General features: G+C 43.4%; 3 protein-coding genes across 8 annotated transcripts in view; 1 reads left to right on the forward strand and 2 right to left on the reverse strand.

The window, feature by feature from the left end:
• Positions 1-8,249, forward strand: part of lef1 (lymphoid enhancer-binding factor 1) — a 44,978-nt gene extending 36,729 nt beyond the window's left edge. For all 6 annotated transcript variants that reach the window (XM_079729895.1, XM_079729894.1, XM_079729898.1 and 3 more), the window contains exon 11: positions 6,622-8,249. The gene's annotated coding sequence lies outside the window, so the exon portion shown is untranslated. The remainder of the gene's footprint in view (positions 1-6,621) is intronic.
• Positions 8,250-9,050: 801 nt separating this feature from the next.
• On the reverse strand, positions 9,051-12,014 carry hadh (hydroxyacyl-CoA dehydrogenase). The gene is made up of 8 exons (XM_079731085.1): positions 11,855-12,014; positions 11,524-11,652; positions 11,230-11,387; positions 10,514-10,640; positions 10,259-10,348; positions 10,087-10,159; positions 9,761-9,877; positions 9,051-9,591 (listed from the first exon to the last, which is right to left on the reverse strand). Exons 1-8 carry the CDS (start codon positions 11,969-11,971, stop codon positions 9,473-9,475), a joined length of 930 nt encoding a protein of 309 aa, XP_079587211.1. The 5' UTR covers positions 11,972-12,014; the 3' UTR covers positions 9,051-9,472.
• Positions 12,015-13,015: 1,001 nt separating this feature from the next.
• On the reverse strand, positions 13,016-17,413 carry cyp2u1 (cytochrome P450, family 2, subfamily U, polypeptide 1; the record flags this gene model as incomplete). The annotated part of the gene is made up of 5 exons (XM_079729925.1): positions 13,016-13,991; positions 14,135-14,302; positions 15,902-16,063; positions 16,143-16,793; positions 16,960-17,413. 5 exons carry the CDS (start codon positions 17,411-17,413, stop codon positions 13,813-13,815), a joined length of 1,614 nt encoding a protein of 537 aa, XP_079586051.1. The 3' UTR covers positions 13,016-13,812.
• Positions 17,414-21,029: the final 3,616 nt, after the last annotated feature.

Genomic DNA, 21,029 nt, shown 5'->3' on the forward strand with positions numbered 1-21,029 from the left:
AGACAGACACACACACACACACACGCCCTGTAGCCTCTGTAGTCTTTTAACAGTCGACACGCATTTCTCTCACAAGGGGTGGGGTCGTGGGACTCCCCCACAAAGGTATCCTTCTCAGAATGCCAGGCCTCTGGTCACGTGAGTAGCGGACTGTCACACAACCATCCTGTGGAGCAGACAATGAAATGGGCGCGTGAGTGACTCATCTCTGGCCAACGTTCAGGGGCTCGTCTCTCGCTGTTGTTGTCGTCTGAAATTTGATCTCTCTCTCTCTGTCAGCACAACCTGAACTCCCCCCGTTGGAGGTTTGACAAATGAAGGAGATGAAAAATATCTTTTAGGCTTTTTCCGTGAGTTGACATAGCTGAAACGGGTTAGGTGTGTGTGTGTCTTTGTGCGTGACTGTGTGTGTGTGTGCATGTGTGTGTGCGTGAGAGGACATCAATAAGGTAGTGGGGGTCAACTTCTCCAGACTGAGGTTCCCTCAGGGCCCGGGAGAGATTATGATGGAAGCCATCCTGCGGCATGACGCAGATCACCGGTCAATATGGCCTTTCTTCGTCTGTCGCTCTGGTCGCACGGCTCCCCCCAGCAACCTCCCCGTCATGTGGGCCGGCTGAAATCAGCTGTCAGCGAGGAGGGGAGGGAGGGAGAGACTGAGGGAGAGAAAATCCCTTTTATGTTAGAGAGCCCTGAGTTTTGCCAAATCTCGCTCCTGCCTATCACGCTCCACATTTCCATTTTCTCTCTCTTCTCTCTTTTTTTGGGTCGTTCTTTATGGCTTTGCTCCACTCTCTCTTTCTCTCTCACCAACTTCCCTCTTTGTTTTCCTTTTCTCTTTCCCTTTCTTTTTTTATCTGACTCCCTCCCCTGCTCTAAATTTTTGCCTCACTCTTTCTCTCTCTTCCCGTCTCTTACTTTTGCCTCTGTCTCTCTCACACTCTTCCTGCAGTTTATTTATTTCTCCCTCGCTCTCTTTTTACGCCTCTACCTATTTACCTCTCTCTCTCCCACTCTATCTCTCTCTCTACCAATCTCTCTCTCTACCTCTTTACCTATACCTCTCTACCTTCCTCTCTCTCTACCTTTCTACCTATACCTCTCTACCTTTCCCTCTCTCCCTCTATACCTCTCTCTCTTAACCTTTTAACCTCTCACTCTACCTCTACCCCTCTCTCTCTCTGTACCTCTCTACCTCTCTCTCTACCGCTCTACCTCTCTCTCTACCTCTCTACCTCTCCCTCTACCTCTCTAACCTCCTCTCCCTCTAACTCCCTCTCTCTCTCTCTCTCTCTCTCTCTCTCTCTCTCTCTCTCTATACCCCTCTCTCTTTAAAACCTGACCACAATCTCCAGCCGCAATTAGGCAACCTTCCGCATCTGCCTCCATTTTCCCCGGCCTTTTCAATTTGCCGCCTTGCTCCCTCTGGGCCACCGTGGCTCTGCGGACCAGTGCCTCCACCACGGCCGTCTTGTTAGGGACCTGGGGGTGGGGGTAGGGGCTGTGGGTGGATAATTGGACGATGGAATCCGGATCCGTTAGGAGAAAAAAACGAACTACTCATGCCTTTAGTGGGATCGGCTCATGGAAGGGAAGATGGTTCTAAATTGTACCTTAATTTTTTTTGTCTTGTATTTCATGTTCAGCCTGCCTAGTTTGCTTTATTGAGCATGGCAGACTGATATGGTAGGGGGTGTTGCTGACATCCCATGCCAAGCATCTATGCGCTTAAAATAACTAAAAGCTACCACCGAAGGGCATCTATACACAGTATATATTCAAACCTTTTTCTAGTGAGATGGAGGTGGATGCGTTCATCTGAGGGATGTCTTGACTTGTTCTTCTATTGAGGAAGAGATGGAAGGGGGGGGGTAACTAGCAAGGGAGAAATGTTTTCATAACTGGTACCAGTAGTACCACCACAACCACCTCTCCACCCCAACCCTGTCTCCTCATGCCCCCACAATGCCCGCTCTGTGCACCAAAAGGCCCCTCTCACTGCCTTCTGATTGGACCTCCCCAGAGTTCTAGAATGTCAAACACACGTCCAGCCCAGGTGTGCTTGTGCTCGGAGGAGCCATCTGGCAACTGGTGAAATAATAATAATAATAACAATAATAATAATAATAATAATAATAATAATAATAATAATAATAATAATAATAATAATAATACAAACAGCAGGAGTTGGAGTTTCAGTTCTAACACTAAGTTTGTGTTAGTCAACGGCTTTTAGGTAATTTCGAAAATCATAATAGTGAGGGTGTGTGTGTGTGTGTGTGTATGTGTGTGTGTCTGTGTGTGTGTTTTATATACGCGTGTAAGTGTGTGTGTCCGCACACATGCACCAGAGATAGCACCTATGCTGCCGTTGTTTAGGCTGGGGGCCTGGGGTTTGTTTTGGATGACTCACTGGCCCTATTGTGTTGTCAGCTGCAGTAACAGTATGGGGGTCCAGTCTCTCTGCACTGTGTGATGTCTTCTCCACTTCCTCTCTCTCTCTCTCTCTCTCTCTCTCTCCCTCTTCTCTCGCTCTTTCTCTCTCTCCCTTCTCTACCTCTTCTTACCCTCCTCTCCTTTCTGTCTCTCGCCCTACTCTCTTGTTATCTCTCTCTCCTTTCTGTCACTCTCTCTCCGCCCCCGCGTCTCCACTCTTTCACTCCCTTGCTTCCAGACGTGTGGATGAGGGGAGGGGGTGTGACCCCGTGCAACCCTCCCTCCCCCAGGTATGGGGGGGGGGGGGGGAAGGAAGGAGTTTATTGATATTTGGATTCAAACCGTTTGTGCACGTTTCATTGTCAATTCTTTTTTTCATTGTAAAGAAACAACGGGCCTCTGCTCCGTTGTTTCTTTTTGTTCAAACTGTTCCATCCCTTTCCTTTGCTTTCTTATTACTTCCCCACTCTTTGCTCCCTCTCCCTGCCCCCTCTGGTTTGGCTCCTCCCCCTGCCGTTTCCTCTTCCTGTCTCTCTCTCTCCCCCGTCCGGCCCGCTGGATGTGAGTGATGGCGCGGCGGCGGCGGCCCCTTTGAAGCCCGGCCGCAGCCCAGGGACCAGTCATTGTGCCGGCTCTTTGAACATGCCTCCCCTCCCCTCGCTCTCCCCCCCTCCCTCCCTCCCTGCTCCACCCTCCCTGGCCTGCCTATGCGGGAGCATACAGCTCTTGGCCAGACTTCAGCTGCCCCTTCCCCCCCCCCTTAGCCTTGCCGCCTCTGATGTGGGCAAAAAAAAACACCCGCCATCCACCCACTCCTCCCCCGGACCCCCTCCTCGTGTCTCACCCACACATGCCTGAGGTTTGGGGTTTCGGTGCATACACCCCCACCGACTTCCACCGCGCCCCCCTACCCACCGGAGCCAGACTCGGAGCCAGCCCCGCCACTCCGATGCTGGGCCCGACATTTATTCTCGCCTGGCCTCCTTCCCTTCGCCCATCTGGTTCTGAGTGGGGCCTTGTGGCTGAGTGCGTACGTTTTGTGATAGTCAACCATGGCGGAAAAAAAACATTTATTCTGTGTTTTACCGGCGTGCCTTCACCGCCTGTGAGGTACCTTACCTTTTTTTATACTGAATGTTGTGTCTCAAGTAATGTGAGAACGATTTACGTTGCAGTATATCCCTCGTTTAAATAAACCGAAAACACCCATCGCCTTCGTACACTACAGCATTCATGATTATTTCTAGTCTGTCAGATTGCTTTAATAGCTAGATCCTCAGACTTTTCCTCCTGTTGAAGTGAGGGTTTTTTCCACCATCAGCTGTGATTTACAGCTCCCCCCCCATCGAGCCCCCTACTGCCGAACGAAGGCACTTTTCCCTCTGTAACAGTTCCCACCCTATTAAACCTGACGCCAAGCGGACGTGCGTAGCAGACCTGCGCTGTGGCTGGTCCCGCTCATAGTTGGATACTGGATCTCGGGTTGAAACAAAGGAAAGGCAACGGATCATAACAGAACCCGCCTTTTTGATATACTCCAAACTAATTCAAAGTAAATGCGTCAGCCGTCCTCTTATTAGGGATTTTCTTTTTTGTTATTTTAACCGGTGTTTTTTATGAAGCTTTGAAATGAGCTTTTCTGGCAAAGGCAGCAACAAACAGCCTGATAATGTAGTGTTAAGTTGTTGGTTCTCTTTGGCAGTTTACTTGACAACCCCCCCCCCCCCACACACACACACACACACACACACACCTTCTGTGGACCCCCCCCCCCCCTCTCCTCTACAGTGTACACTTTACCCTCCGCCGGAGACAACGGCGTCCGCCCGGGCTTATTTTAGAGTGCTCCGTCCTCTGCTGTGTTTTCCACCAGAAACCCCAGATCCCTGTGTAAGGAAGGAGGTTGGGGAAGGAGGGGGGATGCGGGTGGAGGCAACGGGGGGGGGGGAGGGCGGAGGGGGCGGCGGATTGGCCGGTAAGAAAGCGGGCGGGGTCCAGCTGTCCGGCGTGTTTTTTGTTTTTTTTCTCTGCGAGCACTTTGATTCTGGCTCGCGAGGTGAAAGCGGCAATTGAGACGCGAGGCCGTGCCAGTTAACTTAACCTCCCACACTTCAAAAGCCAGGCGGGGAACTCTCTCACTCTCTACGTCTCCCCCTCTCTCTCTCTCTCTCTCTCTCTCTCACTAACGCTCTCTCTCTCTCTCTCCCGTTCTCTTTCTCCCTCTCTCCCATGTTTTCTACGAACAGAGGAGCATTTCATTTCCTGCCGCAGAAAAAATTAATAAATAAAAAGCATCCAGCCAGCATTCCAGAGCACTGGTGGGGTGGGGGTGGAGAGGGAGAGAGAGAGAAAGGCGGGGGTTGGTCAAGTTGCCCCTGAATACATTTGTGTGTGTGTGTGTGTGTGTGTGTGTGTCTGTGTGTGTGTGTGTGTGTGTGTGTGTGTGTCGAGGGGACCTTGTGAAACCTTCGCCAAAAACACACACACACACACACACACACACCCTCTGCGTGCACGCCCACCACGCGTCCCATTGAGCCCCTGGCCCCCTGCTGTTCCGCCCAGACTCTGGGAGGAAGGCTGGGGGCTTTTCATGTATTTCACCGGGGACAGGAACACTCTCCCCAGGAAGAGAGGGGTGGGGTGGGGTGGGGGGGAGCAGGTTGAGCCGAGAGCATGGGGGGGGGGTTTGCAGGTCGCGCGAGGCTGCGTTTGGATGCTGGGAGGAAACGAGGGAGGGCGGTGGAAGTAAATCTAAAAATGACAGGGTTCCACCGTTCGTCTCCATCTCTGTCACTCTGCTTCTCTATGTCTCTCTATCGTCTGTCTCTCTCTCTTCTGTCTCTCTTCTGTCTCTCCTCTCTGTCTCTCTTTTCGGTCTTTCTGTCTCTCTGTCTCTCCGTCTCTCTGTCTCTCATCCATGCTCCTCCTCTAGTCAGACGTCAGTCCTTCCTCGCAGAAGCAGCGGCCTGTGTCCATTCCACTTTGATCCACATGTGGTAAAAGAGTCTGAAGGAGTGATGCACTAGTGTGTGTGTGTGTGTGTGCGCGTGTGTGTGTGTATGTGTGTGTGCGTGAATGTGCATGTGTGTGCGTGAATGTGCATGTGTGTGCGTGACAGAGCGGGAGCGGGAAGCCCGCCTCATCTCTGAACTTGATTGCAAGGAAGTGAAATCGCTTCTTCTCCCCTCTCATCGTATTTCCTGCCTTCCTCAGAAACACCTCGCATATCAAGGTATATCTAGCTACCTCACAACCCCATCCCCCCCCCCTGCCCTTTGATCATGTATTCTATTTGATCCTGGGTGTTGAACCAACAGCTCACTCTGGTTGGTCGATATCTGTACCTCAGTCTTGATTGGTTAGCAGCGCCAGTCCATATCATGAGAAGAGGGGGGGATATAAACACTGCTGGGGTCTGACAATTTGGTGAGAAAGTAAGAAAACAAGAAAAACAATCTGTCTTCAACAGCAGTGGTCTCAGCACTTGGTCGAACCAAATTCAGGGAAATGGATGAAAAAAAAATGGAAATTAAGGTTTTCTTGGACTTAGGGTTAGCAAAGATTCCTAAAGGATTCTCCGTTTTTTTGCAATTATTTCCCTCTGCTAACCCAAAACTCAGGTGAAGACCTTGAGCCAGGGAGAGAGGGGAGGGAGGGGAGGGAGGGTGGACTTGGTGGGTGAGGTCCTGGGAGTCACATGCCACAGCCGAGGTGCGGGAGGGTTGCCAGCCAGGGTTACAGTGACCCCCCCCCCCATGTTAAAAACCAAGATCAAACGAAGCCCGGACAGCCCACATCCTGTCATTGACCTCTGACGTCTCTAGTACTGTACTGTACTGTTCTCAATCTCGTTCTTTTTCTTCTGCTCCTCCTACTCCTCCTCCTTCTCAACCCTTCCCCGAATGATACTCATTTAGTTGCAATACTGACAATGCTTTGCCGTTTTGGTCAAACGAATCATCATGGCCAGAGAAGTTCTGTGTATTAGTTCATCTGTCTGGGTTTTGGTTGAGGTCACCCCACATTTCTGCTGTTGTAGCGGACTCTACACGTGTCTTTAATTAATCCTCGGCTCGGTAACGACGTGGAATCTTTTTGGTGTCTGTTGATCCTAACATTGAGTGGTTTTCTCTCTTGTCCCTGTGTCTCTCCCGTGTCTCTGTGTCTGTCTGCGTCTCACAGGAGGAAAGAGGAACACTTTCTCCACATGCAAAGCCAAGACAGCGGATACTGGTCCATTGCTCGAGATGGAAGCCTGTTAGATCCCCTTGAAGACCCCAAACCCCTGAAAACCCCATGCCTCCAAATCTCAGAGACCTGACCCCGACCCTTTCCTCAACACAAGCCCCCCCGCCCCACTCCACTCCACTATCCACCCCCAACCCCCAGACGTCCTCCAAAACACACTTTTTAAAAATCACCAAAAACAACACTGTATGGTGTTTGACTCCCTCACTGCCGCCACCTGCTGTAAAGACCATGCACTGCAACTGAACAAGACAATCAGAACCAGGAATCCCACACCCGAATTCATACCCGACGAAAAACTATTTCACTCATAACAGTGCCCAGAATAATAAACACAGAGAAGAGTAGAAATAATTAGATGTTGGTCATATTTTTTGCAGCTTTATTCACCAACCCCTCGAAACACTGCACTGAAACACAGCAGCCATTTTGAATTGCACGCAAGTGAAAGCCTCTACCTACTCACCACCAACACAACAAACACTAATGACACACATTGTTCCTAAGTTATTTAAGTATAAGTTATTTGTCACCGTGGTTTCCTTCCTTTTTGTATAGACGACGACGTTCGGACCCCTAATACTGTACAACCCCATCAACCCACCCACCACCCTCCCTCTCTTTGTACTCATCTCACTGGAAATGAGCGACCATGGCTGGGATTCAGCCCGGCCAAACTCCTCATTGAGACTGCACTAAAGGAAGATGGATGATTCTCCCATCTTGTCAACTAAAACGTCCGATAAAAGACGCCAATTTGTTCTCTTGATGAGCGCTTGGTGCAAATTAAAACAAAAAAAAAACTAAACAAAAAAAAAGCATCAACGTCCTGATTTCGCTTATCATTTCAGACTGAGTTTGATTTATTTTGAATGCTTTATTTTGTATCTTGAACTTGTTTCAATTTCTTGGTGTATATTTTCTGTGATTGTTTGTTTTTTATATTTTGATTTTTTTTATATAGTGGTATATATGAAAAATAAGCTTTGGACACAGGAAAGCCATTTTTTCTTGTTGAAGCGTCTTGCAGATAAATGATGATGTAATGCTTCTTTTGATAACTATTTGTAACAAATAGTGACCTCGAGTCTCAGATGTAAAATAATGCTCAATATGTGTACTTTTTAAAACTGTCAGGATATGTCACTTTTCTTGGTATTTTTGCAGGCAACATAAGGACAAAGGCAAGAGTAAAAGCTCAGAGGCCTCTATTTTATTGTTCTCAAAACAAGTCAAATGAAGCAGATATATATAGATATATATTTACCCCAGCACTTGGCAGTCGTTTCTTTCATTGCGATGGACCTTCGTCTTTTCTCTGCGGTAGCTAATTGTGTGGTCTTTAGCCATGTCTTTTATTCCATGACAGCATCTCTGTAACATTTTTATTTTAATGCTCTATTTTTTAGTATAACTTGATGAATTCTTTTTTTATTCATTGTTATATTTTGGGTCATTGTCATCTTGGAAAAGCACTTTGCTTCCCAAGTGGTCACATTTGAACTGTTTCGACATGTTTTTGTTTTTTTAAGAAAAATAAAAAAAAAAGCATCCTTGGCTAATTTGATCAGTTACTTATGTTATACAAATCAAGGATTAGATAAGATTTTTGGTGCGGCATTTCCCTAATAGAATATCTCTACGAGCATTTCAGGTATCGATAAGAATATGTTGCCATCTGTTGTTGGTGGCGGGAACTGCAAGGCAACAAAGAAACACTTGATATAACATGTTTTAATCTCTAGGGAAACTTCAAAGGGCTATGGAAAATGGACCAGCAATTAAAACTCAGAACGCATACAGTGCCCGGGGCTTCGTTGATGCAGAATTAGTGCAAGGATAATGGAAAGGAGAACTAAATCATTGAGAATATTATAAGCCCCTCAGTTGGCCAATAACTGCTTTTAAATTAGATGAATCTTTTCCCCAAGCTTTATTTATAAATCGCAGGTGAATTTAACATTTAATTTCTCAGACAACTTAATAGTCTCAACGTATAAATCGGAATACTAAACAGAACCCTGATGAAGAAGTCAATGTCAAAACATTTTTTTTGGTTTCCCGAAATTGCTACGTTGTGGATTTCTAGTGAAACAGCGCCATCATGAGTTATTTCAAGGGGCGTCTCACTCAAAAATATTTCTTATGTATCCTGTTTATTCGCATCTAACTAAGTACTTCTCAGAAAACTAAAACATGCATTTAGGGTTGTCATTTGATACATCACTCATTGAACGTTAATTGAAATTACTTACAATACAAATCAAAAAATATATATTTTTTATTTTAAGTTGAATTACAACTCAAACGATTACATCTTCCCATCGTCATCATTCCCATTTAAAAACAAATCGAGACATTAGTAGACGCACATGGAAAAGCTCCCTTTATTACCAACAACATTTAAACACAGAGAAAGATTGCCGCCAGGACACAGGTCAGCTGGGAGACGCGTTGTATGAAGGCACGAGGGTTTAGTTCAATATCGTGTCATAAGTGTGATTTACTCAAGTTAGACTAAACACAATCATTGCCAATACAATTTATGTCGTTTGACACGAGTGATCAAGTCCACATAAGAGGTAAAAATCTTGATATGTTTCAAAGTTGCTTGGTGAATGATTTTTTGTTGTGTTTATCATTTACAATTGCACTGTGTGATCTCTTTCAACTTTCCTCTCAGATCAGAGAAATCAAATGTAGCGCGCATTCATGTCAACATGAGTCCAGCAATCTATCCTCCTGAACCTTTTATTGTTCATGCCACATTATGAGCATGTGTTCATCATTTATACTTGTAGAAACCCTCTCCAGTCTTTCTGCCATATTTGCCTTCAGCGACCAGTTTGTTCAGCATCTCGCTCTGGCTGAACAGAGGGTTGTTTGGATCCATCAGACACCAACCTGATGAAAAGCCAGAGACGTTAAATATATACTGCAACAACCAAGCCTTAAGAACAATTATTTGGTTCCCTCTTTACGTCAGTGTTTATATACATATATATATATATATATCACTACAATTTTCTTTATCTAACCTTCAATCAGAGGCGTAACAATAGCGCTATCTTACCGTCGATAATGAATTTGGCCGTGTCCAGGCCTACGTAATCGAGGAGTTCAAACGGTCCCATCGGGTAGCCTGCTCCGAGCTTCATGGCAATGTCAATGTCCTCTTTAGAGCCATGGCCTACGAGGGGAACACAACCAATGAAATAATCCCAAAAACACCTCATACCGGTTCTGACAAACGACGAGGAAGCCATCAAATCCCCAACCATGGAGGTCTTCAAATATAAAACACAATATGGTCCGAAAACATGATGCTTTGCAAAACTGTTTTTTTTGTTATGAAATTGCAGAAAAACACCCATGGTTTTTCTCTTTCCCGACAGTAACCTCTCTCGTGTAACCGGATAGCCTCCATCATGTAGGGCACCAGAAGGCGGTTCACAATAAACCCAGGAGTGTCCTGGAGGAAGAGGCCAGCAGAACAACCGTCAATGACAACCCTTATCCACCCATTACTATACGATTAGATCAGGATTACCATTAGGGAGCAAAGCCTTACCTTGCATGACACCGGTGTCTTCCCAAGAGCCTTGCTGAAGTTTAGCAGGGAATCGAAGGTATCCTGGCTAGTGGCTGACGTTCCAATAACCTTGTGGAAATAATTATTGTTAACAACTTCTCAAATTTGAGCCCTGCACGATAATACATTGAGAATTGGTTACCTTTAAAAAGGGACATTGGGGATTGAACCCAGAACACCCTAATCAGGTCGACCAGGTTTACTGCTCTCAAATACAACACTTTGGCCTCCTACCTCTACCAGCTTCATCATAGGGACCGGGTTGAAGAAGTGAAGACCTCCGAACCTGTCCAACCTACTGGTGGAGCTGGCGATGTCAGAGATGGGCAGCGATGAGGTGTTGCTGGCAAAGATTGTGTGTCTGAAACAGAACAGCCAGAGAGCAACAACAAACTGTGACAAGGAATGTAAATAATCGTAGCCACACCCTTTATGCACCTAATTGTATTAATATTTTAACTATATATTTATTTATTATTGACATGCTTGTCATTCTATTACTATTCTATTACTTATGTTCCAATGGGGATTGTTCGCAGAATGTATCATAAGAGTCTTAGTTGGTGATACATTTTGAGATGCCTTCGTAGTAAAGTCAAATCCTAAATTAAAGTAAATATACCATAACCTAGGCTAATCAAAACGTTAGTTTGCCATGCCTCGCATGAGAAACGCTTTGGCAGTTTCAAACACAACAATGTCTCTCCTTAATGTCAAATTAGAATGACCATAGATATATTGCACGGTTGATATTAAAACACTTTGGACTTTTACTAGCTTGCTTTATATATATATATATATATATATATATATATATATATATATATATGGTCAACACTCCATACCAAAATACGTTCCGTTACAAGATAACAGATATACAAAATATGCTGAGGGTGACAGGTTGATAAGTAAAACTAAATGTAAGGAAATTAGTAACAGAAGCTTTTTACGCTGGGGCAACTTTATCTAGTCCAGCAAACAGATCCTGCTTGATTTTGAGGTTTTCTACAATGGCCTCAAGAACCAGATCGGAGCTCTGGGCGGTAGATGCTGCGTCTGTTGAGGATGACACATTCTTCATCACATTCTGGACGAACTCGGCACCTGCCTGGAACAAACGTACGTCATCACGTAACCACGTCAAACTATGAAGGCTGCGCTGCGTTGTCATATACGTAATATAGTTAAAACGTTCCATAACTTTATGCATAATGAAAAACTCATCAAAATGAATAGAGTCACACCTCTGGTTTATCCGCAAACTTCTTCTTCACCACTCTTTTTAAACTGCCTTCGATGCCTTTTACAGCCTTTTTCAGGATGTCTTCTGACATGTCTACTAACGTCACTGAATGGCCAGTTGCAGCAGCGACCTTACAAGAGAAGAATTGTAGTTAAAGTCCCGTAATAAAAATCAGCCAGACAGTCAAATACGACACACACACATCAAATATGATTATATTAGCTGCTGTAATCTAGCTCATGAGCACTGTTATAGCCCCTACGGCAGGCAAGGTTAAGTAGCTAAGCTAAACAGGCAAAACAAGAGCACAGCTCTTCTTTTTTTTACATTACCTGTGCAATTCCTGCGCCCATCTGACCGCCTCCGATTATCATAACTTGTTTTATAATCACATTTCTGACAGCTGAAGAGGAGAAGCCCCGTGTGACTTGGTGAGTGAGGAAAGCCATGCTCTCGATGTTAGCACCGTGCTGCTGGGACAGCTATGTTGCAGTCAGTATCCCAATGTGGGTAGAAGTTCACCGTCGGTTACAACCACGTGACTTGGACGACCTTTTACTCAGTATTATAACGTTCTATCACATCCAGGGGTCGGTAACCCTAGGCACGCGTGCCACCACTGGCACGGGCAGCATAATCATTGGCACACTTAAAAAAATATATATATATATAAAAAAAAAATATATATATATATATATATATTTTATTATTATTATTATTATTAAAAGATCTCACAGCACAATGCGGCAGCATAATCATTACTACCGATTTGTTTTTGCACTTTATTCTGTTGGGCATTTCCTCCCAGTGCAAATATGTTTAAATTAGTTACAGAAAGCAGTGTTCTGAAATGGGATCAATTAATAGTTTTTAAACCTATGTTGTGAGAAGCCTAATATTTAAAATATTGATGCAAGTGGCCTGTATGCATCGCCTTCACATGGTTTTGAAAAGCTGTACATGTCTTAAAGATATTGATATGGATGGTTCCAACATTCTCATATATTCTCGTTTTTTCTATTTCTCACAGTGCAAATATGTTTTTGAATGAGTTTCTGAAAATGGTGTTTTAAGATGGGGCATATGTAATTATAATGTGTAAGCCCATGTTGCAAATATAACAACCAAAAAAACATTTAATTAATGGAAATAGTACAATTCCAGGTCTTCTGGAAATGTTTTTGGTCGCTGTGTCATGATTCATCTTAATTTTTCAATATATTGTTGCTTAAGGCACACTCATTAACGAGAAAATGTCAAACTGTCACTGTATGTTGAAAAGGTTGCCGACCCCTGACATATACTGAAATATATGTTGGGAATGCATTCTTTATTCATATTTAGATTGTGTAGTATTCAATCGTTCAAAATATATACAGAAAAAGGATATCTGTTTTATTAACGAACAATAATCCATATCAATTCATTGACTATAATTCAGTGAATATATGTGCAATTCAGCAAAAAATTCTAATATGTGCAATGGAGCAAAAACGTATGGTGAAATATATGCATGACATTCTCTATTCATACTTCATTGAAACGTAAATGGGATAACATTAAGCTGTAGCTACTGTAGCTACCGGCCCATTTTATTTGGAAACAAATATTCTTTGACCAAACATGACTTAAAACCAATTTACATGAATTTGGTGAAATTCACCTAAACTGAATTTAAACAAACCCCCAAAATGGGGAGGGTAGTCTACAAGATCCAATGATAAGATAATTATAATTATGAGAATAATAGTCATGGGCATGGCTCATGCAATGCCAAGGTTCCCAACGGGCGAGTAAAGTTAGCTGCTCTCAGGTATACCTCATTGTTAGGGTTAGGGTTAGACAGACATTCCAAAAACAGTCATCAATCCAGAATGGTGATATCTTGTCCTTCTTAGGATCAAAAGGGAGAATATCTTGTTATAAACATACAAACTGTAGGAAACCATTGGTGGAAATTAAACTAAATAGAATTCAAATTAACCTCAAATAATTGTCGGAGCAGCCTACAAGATCCATTGAATTGGGAATTCTCAAGAAATGCATTAAAGTCATGCACTCATGCAGGAAAGCAAAGGATCCAGTGGGCCCAATGATGAACTCAGCTCAACTCAGGGATGCATAATTACTGTTCCCATCGGGCATGCAGAACAGTCACCGATCCAGAACGGCGATTTCTTGTCCTCAAGCTCATAAGAGAATATCTTGCTCTAAATACACAAACTACCTCAATGCATGATGGTCTGCAATGTCCATCACAATGATCGCACATTTTCTTTTAAACGTGTATTCATCTTGGAATCACGCAAACAGTGTATGGACAAGGTGCTAGTGTTAGGCCAAAGCGCCCCTGCATCGAGGGGGCAGGAACCCCGATGGGTAGGCTAAATTGAAAAGCCTGCAGTAGGTTGGTAAACATCAGAAACATCTCCATCTTGGCCAGTTGTTCTCCCATGCAAATCCTCGGACCTAAACCATACAGGGATAAAAATATTTAATAATAAAACAGTTACAAACCAATGAGAATCACATGTTGTTACTGTACTTAAGTTCTATCTTATCTTATCAATGTGTTGGCAATATGATTTGTTTGTTAGATGGGTGCGACCTACCGATCCCAAAGGGAATGAAGTGCTCTGATCTCAGCAGCTTGCCCGTCTCATCCAGAAAGCGGTCTGGGTTGAAGGCGTCTGGCTCTTCCCACACTGTGGGGTCTCTATGGACGGACCACAAGTTTGGGATGACCACTGTTCCTTTGGGGATAGTAAAGCCTCTGAACTCTGGAAAAATACATATTAAACACAATCAATCAATCAATAACATATGGCATAATAATAGTATAACATGGAGGATGCTTTATTAAGGTGTCTTACAATACTGTGCGTGGATGCATTTATTAGCAGTCAATACAAACTCATCCAGTGTCTTCACTTTCTAACCTTCAAACTTACGCAGATGTAAAAAAGTTCTACCACGTTTTTATTTAAATCCAGATAGTTGTCCTTAACTACTGGTGGTTGGAACTTTTAGTTTTTTAACCTGCAATTTCAACCTCTGCCTGATAAGTAACATTCTTATTTTTCATTGTACTAGCCTACTGTACGTTCACACCAAAAGCTGTAAAAGATGCAAAATCGCTGAATAGCTCAAAACGCAACGCTGTCCAAAATATTTACAGCTCCTATCGCTCTTGCGATTTTGCTTTTCCATTTAAAGGAGCCGCGCTTTTTGCCTGCATGCTCGTAGTTGAGGCAAGTGCTGCTGCCGAGCCACAAAAACACAAGATAGTCATAAGTTTGGTCAATAGAAAAAGAATAATAAGCATAAATACATGAAACACTGAATAACTAATTGATGGAGCGATTGCTTATATGCTAGATTATAGTTTAGTTGATCGCTATCGTTTGTGTGTGTGTGTTTGTGTGTGTGTGTGTGTGTGCGTGTGTATGTGTGTGTGTGTGTGTGTGTGTGTGTGTGTTGTTTATTATGGAAAAGATCTGCTCAACGGGAGCATTTGTGCCAGGCAGACACACAGCAAACTGACAAATAAGAAATATTTTTTTGTGCGATATCTCCCTGCTTCTGAAATGCGCGCACATCTCCACCCACCACTCGTCCGCTGGTTTCCATCAGCATTCCACTGTGCGACCATCCCTTTTGCGTAATGCGGATTGCGTATGCCCTCATACATTGTTGAAATCGTATGCTGGATGCTTTACTCTTTCTATGTGTTTTTTAGTTAATGATCGGGCTATAATAACACCACGTTGGCTATGCAATCGCGGATATATACGATGCCCTGCAATAGCCGCAGTTATTCTCTCACGCACCATGATGAAGGAACAAATGTGTGGTAGGAAATAGGAACTAAAGTTCTCGCGTATGTTTACTGGGAGCCACGCCTGCAAGAGACATCTACATTCCGATTGGCTGGCGGTCATTTACAGCCAAAATGCTACTACCTCATTTGCATAGAGTTAAGCTGTTTTCAACTCTCATTTACAGCTTTAAAGCTATCGCTCAAGCGTTTTATCACTCCTATCGCTTTATCGCTCATGTCTAATAGAAAGTGAATGGGCAATTATCACTCAAAACGCTTTACAGCTTTTGGTGTGAACTCACAGTTAGAGTGCTGCAGCTTCTTCTCTGCAAGAACCACCTCTATGTTTTTCATGTAATCAAAAACATCTCTGACCACTCTACTTTCACATTCTTCCTACAAGACATTCTATTGCACAAATTATACGTCAATTTTGCCTCCCATGCTAAGAATATATCCCCTCAATGAAAGCATCCACGGAATGGCATATAGTACACATACGAAAGAACATATATTCTTGCCGAAGGAATTAATAACATGTGCAGCTGTTGACATTTACCTGCCGTTTTGGAAGCCATGTGGGGAATGCCCAAAGGGACGGCTACGGTCAACCTCTCCACCTCCATAATGGTGGCCTCTGTGAAAGGCAAACTCCCCTTGTCCTTCATAGAGGGGAGTCGCGCTCTGCCCACCACCTTGTCTATCTCCGCCTGCACCTTCTCTGGAATCACACATAAACACTCGGATGAGACTCACAGATGAGCAATTAAAAGTGTGGTTTGAAAAGAAGGTTCTAATACCTTGTACATCCGGGTGCAGCGCCATATACAGCAGCATCCAAAGAATGGAATTAGTGCTGGTGTCGGTTCCGGCGATGAACAAATCCCCTATGATGTAGAAGAGATAGTCCTCTGAGAAGCTGCTATTCTCCTCGCCCGCGGCCTGCTGCTCCAACACCTTGGCCAGGTACATGTCTATCAGGTCCCTGGGATCGCTGGGGTCTAAGGTGGCCCTGTGCTGTGCGATGATCTTCTTCAGGAAGGCGGTGATGTCCCGTTGCACTTGCCGGAGCTCCTTGAAGATCCCAAATGGGAGGTAATACAGCGCCGGTAGGATGTTGATCAGAAGCACCGGCCCACTGATGCTGATCTCCAGCCCGCGAGCCATCAGTTCCAGCAAGGTGTTGAACTCCTCGTCGTCGTGATGGAAGTTGTGACCCATACTCATGGAGCAGATGACGTTGGATACGGCAGTTCTGATGAGGGGAGTCGGGTCCACTCCTATGTCACTGCTATTCCTGTAGTGCTGTAACAGTTCCTCTTTGACGACAGCTAGGCACTCCAGGATATGGGGCTCCAAGGACAGCTTGCCCAGGCCAAATGTCCGCAGACTGGCTTGGCAGAACTTTCGTTGGGTTCTCCACACTGGGCCAAATGGGGCAAAGGCTATTCCTATGGTTACAATTGACAAATGCAATTATAATCAATATTACTTCTTTTTTTATATATATTATTATCGTTATTACAAAGGGGCTGATGAACTGTTACAATTCATTTCTGTGTTATATAGATTTCTGAGCAGATGAGTAAAGGAAAATAATGTAACATAGTTCCTCACCTTTGCGTTTAGTCATTAAGGCAATTGTAGGTATATCAGGACGGTCGGAAAACACATCAGCATGGTTTGTCAGAGCGTCCTTAATTACTTCATAACCATTCAGTATAACGACCAACTTGTGTCCAATAAAGATGCTGTAAATGTTACCATATAAATTGGCTTGTTCCGTCATAAAAGCCAAATGACCTTTTTTGGATCTCGTCTGCTGTTGCTTTGCGAAAAACTTCCAAAGGCAAGGTGGGACAAGAAATGCACCAAAATTGCCTACAATAGGCATTGGTTTTGGTCCTGGCGGAATATTCGTAAGATCCACACGTTTCCTATTACAGTGAACCAATACGCATAACGTGCAGATTGCCAGCAAGGCTATTGAATAGACTTGGGTTTTACAATAAAAAACCAACGATTCTAGCCAAGATAGCAAGAACATGATGTTAGTTCCAGATATGTACATTACGACAATTCTATTTACAGGATATATATTTTACAAAATAAATGTGACCGAAGCCTGGCTCCTTTATGTTTTCACACCATACCGCTTCTAACAGTAGGGAGGCTACTGTAATATCGACTGCTGCAGCTGCACTCCAGAAAAGCATGGGACACGTCATATTGTTTTGCTGCTTCCTATTGGTAGCATGCTGAAGCTTCCTTGATTGGGAGGTTTGGCCACGACGATGACGTTGATTTCCTTTCTATCTATTTTATTCAAATGTGGAAATTAAACAGTAATTCGTTCAAACATAAACCTGTTCTTACTTGTTGTTGCAAATTCATCCTGACTGTGTATGAATAATAATTAACAAGGAGCTGACCGATTTGCGGTTCATTATAACGGTAGGAAAATGTAATCAAGAAAATATAATAAAACACCCACATTTATGCCTTGTTTGAGTTCTAAAAGGGCCGATTCACAAAAATGATCTTTAACCTAACAAGTTTGTCTTTAATCTCGATCTTTCCCCTGTAAACTTCATACTTATTTTACACCTGTTGTTTTGGCTCAGGCGCTTGGAAAATTGCATGGATAAAACGAGAAACCCCATGAAATAAAACAAGCAAAGGATCAACTCATCTGAATGAGTTCGTGCCATCATAAAAAAAAACAAATGCTACAAATGGTCATGGTTCATGTTTGCATCTGAATATGTTCCACTCATGGTATTTCTGAACTTGGGAGAGTATTTCCTTCCCATTGAAGTATTCAGGGACGCGGGAAGTCAGTACGAGTTCGGGGTGCTGAGTCTATGTAATGACGTCATTAAATGCTGCGCAACATTTATGGTTTAATGTTAATATGGCCAGCAACATTTTACACCAGTTTTAGAATGTTTAACAGTACAGCAGACATGTTGAACACTAACATGCTTTATGTCAAAGCAGCATAGTGCCAAATTAAGCTATGGACAGATCACGCACGGATTGCAGGTTTATTTCTAAGCAGAAGATGATTTATTATTGACGGGGTCACAGCTAAACAAGGCCCTTGAACTTAACTATATCACACACACACACACACACACACACACACACACACACACACACACACACACACACACACACACACACACACACACACACACTAGTTTCCGCCCCACTGAAATTTAGGGTCACCGCACGCTACTGCACAGACCCTTAAGAGGATATTGAATTGTTTTTGTTACGCGTCCCAGGATTGGATGCCACGGCAACAATAAAGAAATCTGTAATATACAGAAAATGGTAAAAGCAATGAAGACACGACCGCTCAGTTCGTCATCCAAATTGCGTCTAAGGATGCGGGCGGAAGTGCTCCCGTCTGACAACAACCCGGAACGCAACTACTTAAGTGTCAACAGTTCCACCTGGGTGCTGCTTACATTTTAAGTTCCTCTCAACATTAATGAGGAATAAATGAATGTACTGGTCTCATACATTTATAAAAATCGTTTCAAGCTCTTCAATTCAAAGAAGATTGCCTTTTGCTAATTTAAATAAAATAAACCGTTTTGAGAGTGCCACATTTGCAAGTAGAAATGCTGCCTGGAAACAACTATTTAAAAATAATGACTGCGGCAACCCCGGTCGTTGGCGGCAGGGATTCCCAATAAAGATTGCTCAAGCCAAGTGTCAAACCGAGGGTTTTATTTCTGGAACGCTCAGGAGACTAAGGAAAATCATAAATTAACTAAGGCTACTTCCACTATGGGGAAAAAAGGTGTGGGTTCTCCGGCCAGGTCCGTCTTGTTGTCCGCCGTGAATGTCGCTCCCAGCGCCCTTCGGTTATTCCTACGGGAAAGCGTTCCAAACGTTAGGGCGATATAGTCCGTCGGTCTCGTCTGGTCGCGTGACTGTCTCGCCTACGCGTCTCCTCTGCTTGACTGCTGTGTGCTCGGCCTTTAATACCCCTCTGCCGCCACCTTCCCCCAGGTGATCTCAATCCCCATGATTGTCTGTGACTGCTTAATTGGTGAGCGGACTACGGACTGCTTGTCCATAGAGAGGGCGCTGCTTAGAGAGTTGGAGAGTTTCCTCCAGGTACGCCGGCACGGGGTTGCCACATGACAAATAAAGATTAATCAGATTGTCAACAATGCAAGGGTTAAGTCAGCTAGAAGATTGATTTAACCCCAAAAGGCCACTGGTAAACGACTGTGAAACAGATTTCTTCTACTACGCTCTGCTGTAATTCTTTATCATCTCCCATTTTAATCGTGGCATGCAATACTCAAACTTAACCATTATTTGTGTTTTTCTTTCTGATTATTACAAAATTTATCAAGTAATGAGGAACAAGTACTGGTGAATAAAGAAGTGAGACAATTTCAAGGCTGTCAAAAATTGCAGAATCGCAGAAATTGATGTCAGAGTTTGCATAAAGTGGAAGGCACACAAGCCATGTATTGTATAGCTATGTATGTCTCTTTTGGACATATATAAAGGCAAACCAATGGCCTCTTAACCATGATCACTACTGATCTAATAAAGCAGATGAAAAAACTTTCTCCACTCTGTGAGGATGACCAAACGGAACTTCGATTTTACATGAAAATAAAAGTTAAAAAATAAATAAAAATGGCAGGCACACATCCAATGATGCTTCCAGACTCAAAAGCTTCAAGCAATAAGATGTCAGAAGCAGTGAGAAAGTTACAGAGACGCGTGCGTGGTTGTGGTCCGAAGGACAGAAATGTAAACTTGTAAACTTCTTTCTGATTATCACACAATTTATCAAGTAAAGATGAACACGTACTGGTGAATAAACAGGTGAAACAATTTCAAGGCTGTCAAAAATTGCAGAATCGCAGAAATGTATGTGAGAGTCCAGATAAAGCGGAAGGCACACAACAAATGCAACAGTTTTTTAAAAATAATTATTTAAACATCGTAGGAATTATAGTCATAGTTCTTCTTTAGTCCTACAACAGCTCTTTAATCAACAGGGTTGACTTTGAACAAAGGTAGTGGTTGGAAAAGAGTATAAGTCAAACTTCCCACTTTTACCTGCAGCATGCAGTTACCACGATGTATCAATCAATATTTGAAAATGTTATCCTGGTAATCCTTATCAGGGGTACAAACAATGACATGATGATTTTCTTATCTAAGACATAGGCTTGTTAGTAGACAAATAATTTAGTAATGCATATAATTGAAAAATCTAAACAATCTAAATTCTGTCTGCTGTACTATAGTCTCTTGTGATCAAGGGAATGTGATCTCAATGAGATTACCTACTTAAATATATATATAAATTAGGGAATATATTTTGAAGGAAGACTGTTCAGTACAGTTCCACAGACTTGACAAGGAGGGTCTAAGCTTTCCATGTCTTAATGCAGGCTTGGGTTAAGGGTTAGTCAAACATAGGCCCTTGAGAGCCCCCTGAGAGTAAAAAAGCTTTACTGTTTAAAAAAGGCATTTTACGCACAAGCACTTTATTTAATGATATTAAAACATCATGTATGCACAACATATGCCACATCTCAGTTGAAGTTTCCTAATGTGAAATAGGCTACCTTGTTTAACTACTTTTTCTGAGAAGCTTGTAGTGTAGGGTGACATTTCTGACAAAAGTGGAGTATTGCTTG

This window comes from Pollachius pollachius (genome assembly GCF_949987615.1).
Source record: "Pollachius pollachius genome assembly, chromosome: 2".
Classification (NCBI taxonomy): Eukaryota; Metazoa; Chordata; class Actinopteri; order Gadiformes; family Gadidae; genus Pollachius; species Pollachius pollachius.

Bases quoted from the DNA above. Each gene is read 5' to 3' on its own strand.
- hadh (XM_079731085.1), bottom strand. From the start codon at position 11,971: ATGGCTTTCCTCACTCACCAAGTCACACGGGGCTTCTCCTCTTCAGCT. The intron at 11,653-11,854 runs GTAATGTAAAAA...TTCTCTTGTAAG, and splicing joins TGGGCGCAGGAATTGCACAG to GTCGCTGCTGCAACTGGCCA. The intron at 10,349-10,513 runs GTAGGAGGCCAA...TATTTCCACAAG, and splicing joins CTATGATGAAGCTGGTAGAG to GTTATTGGAACGTCAGCCAC.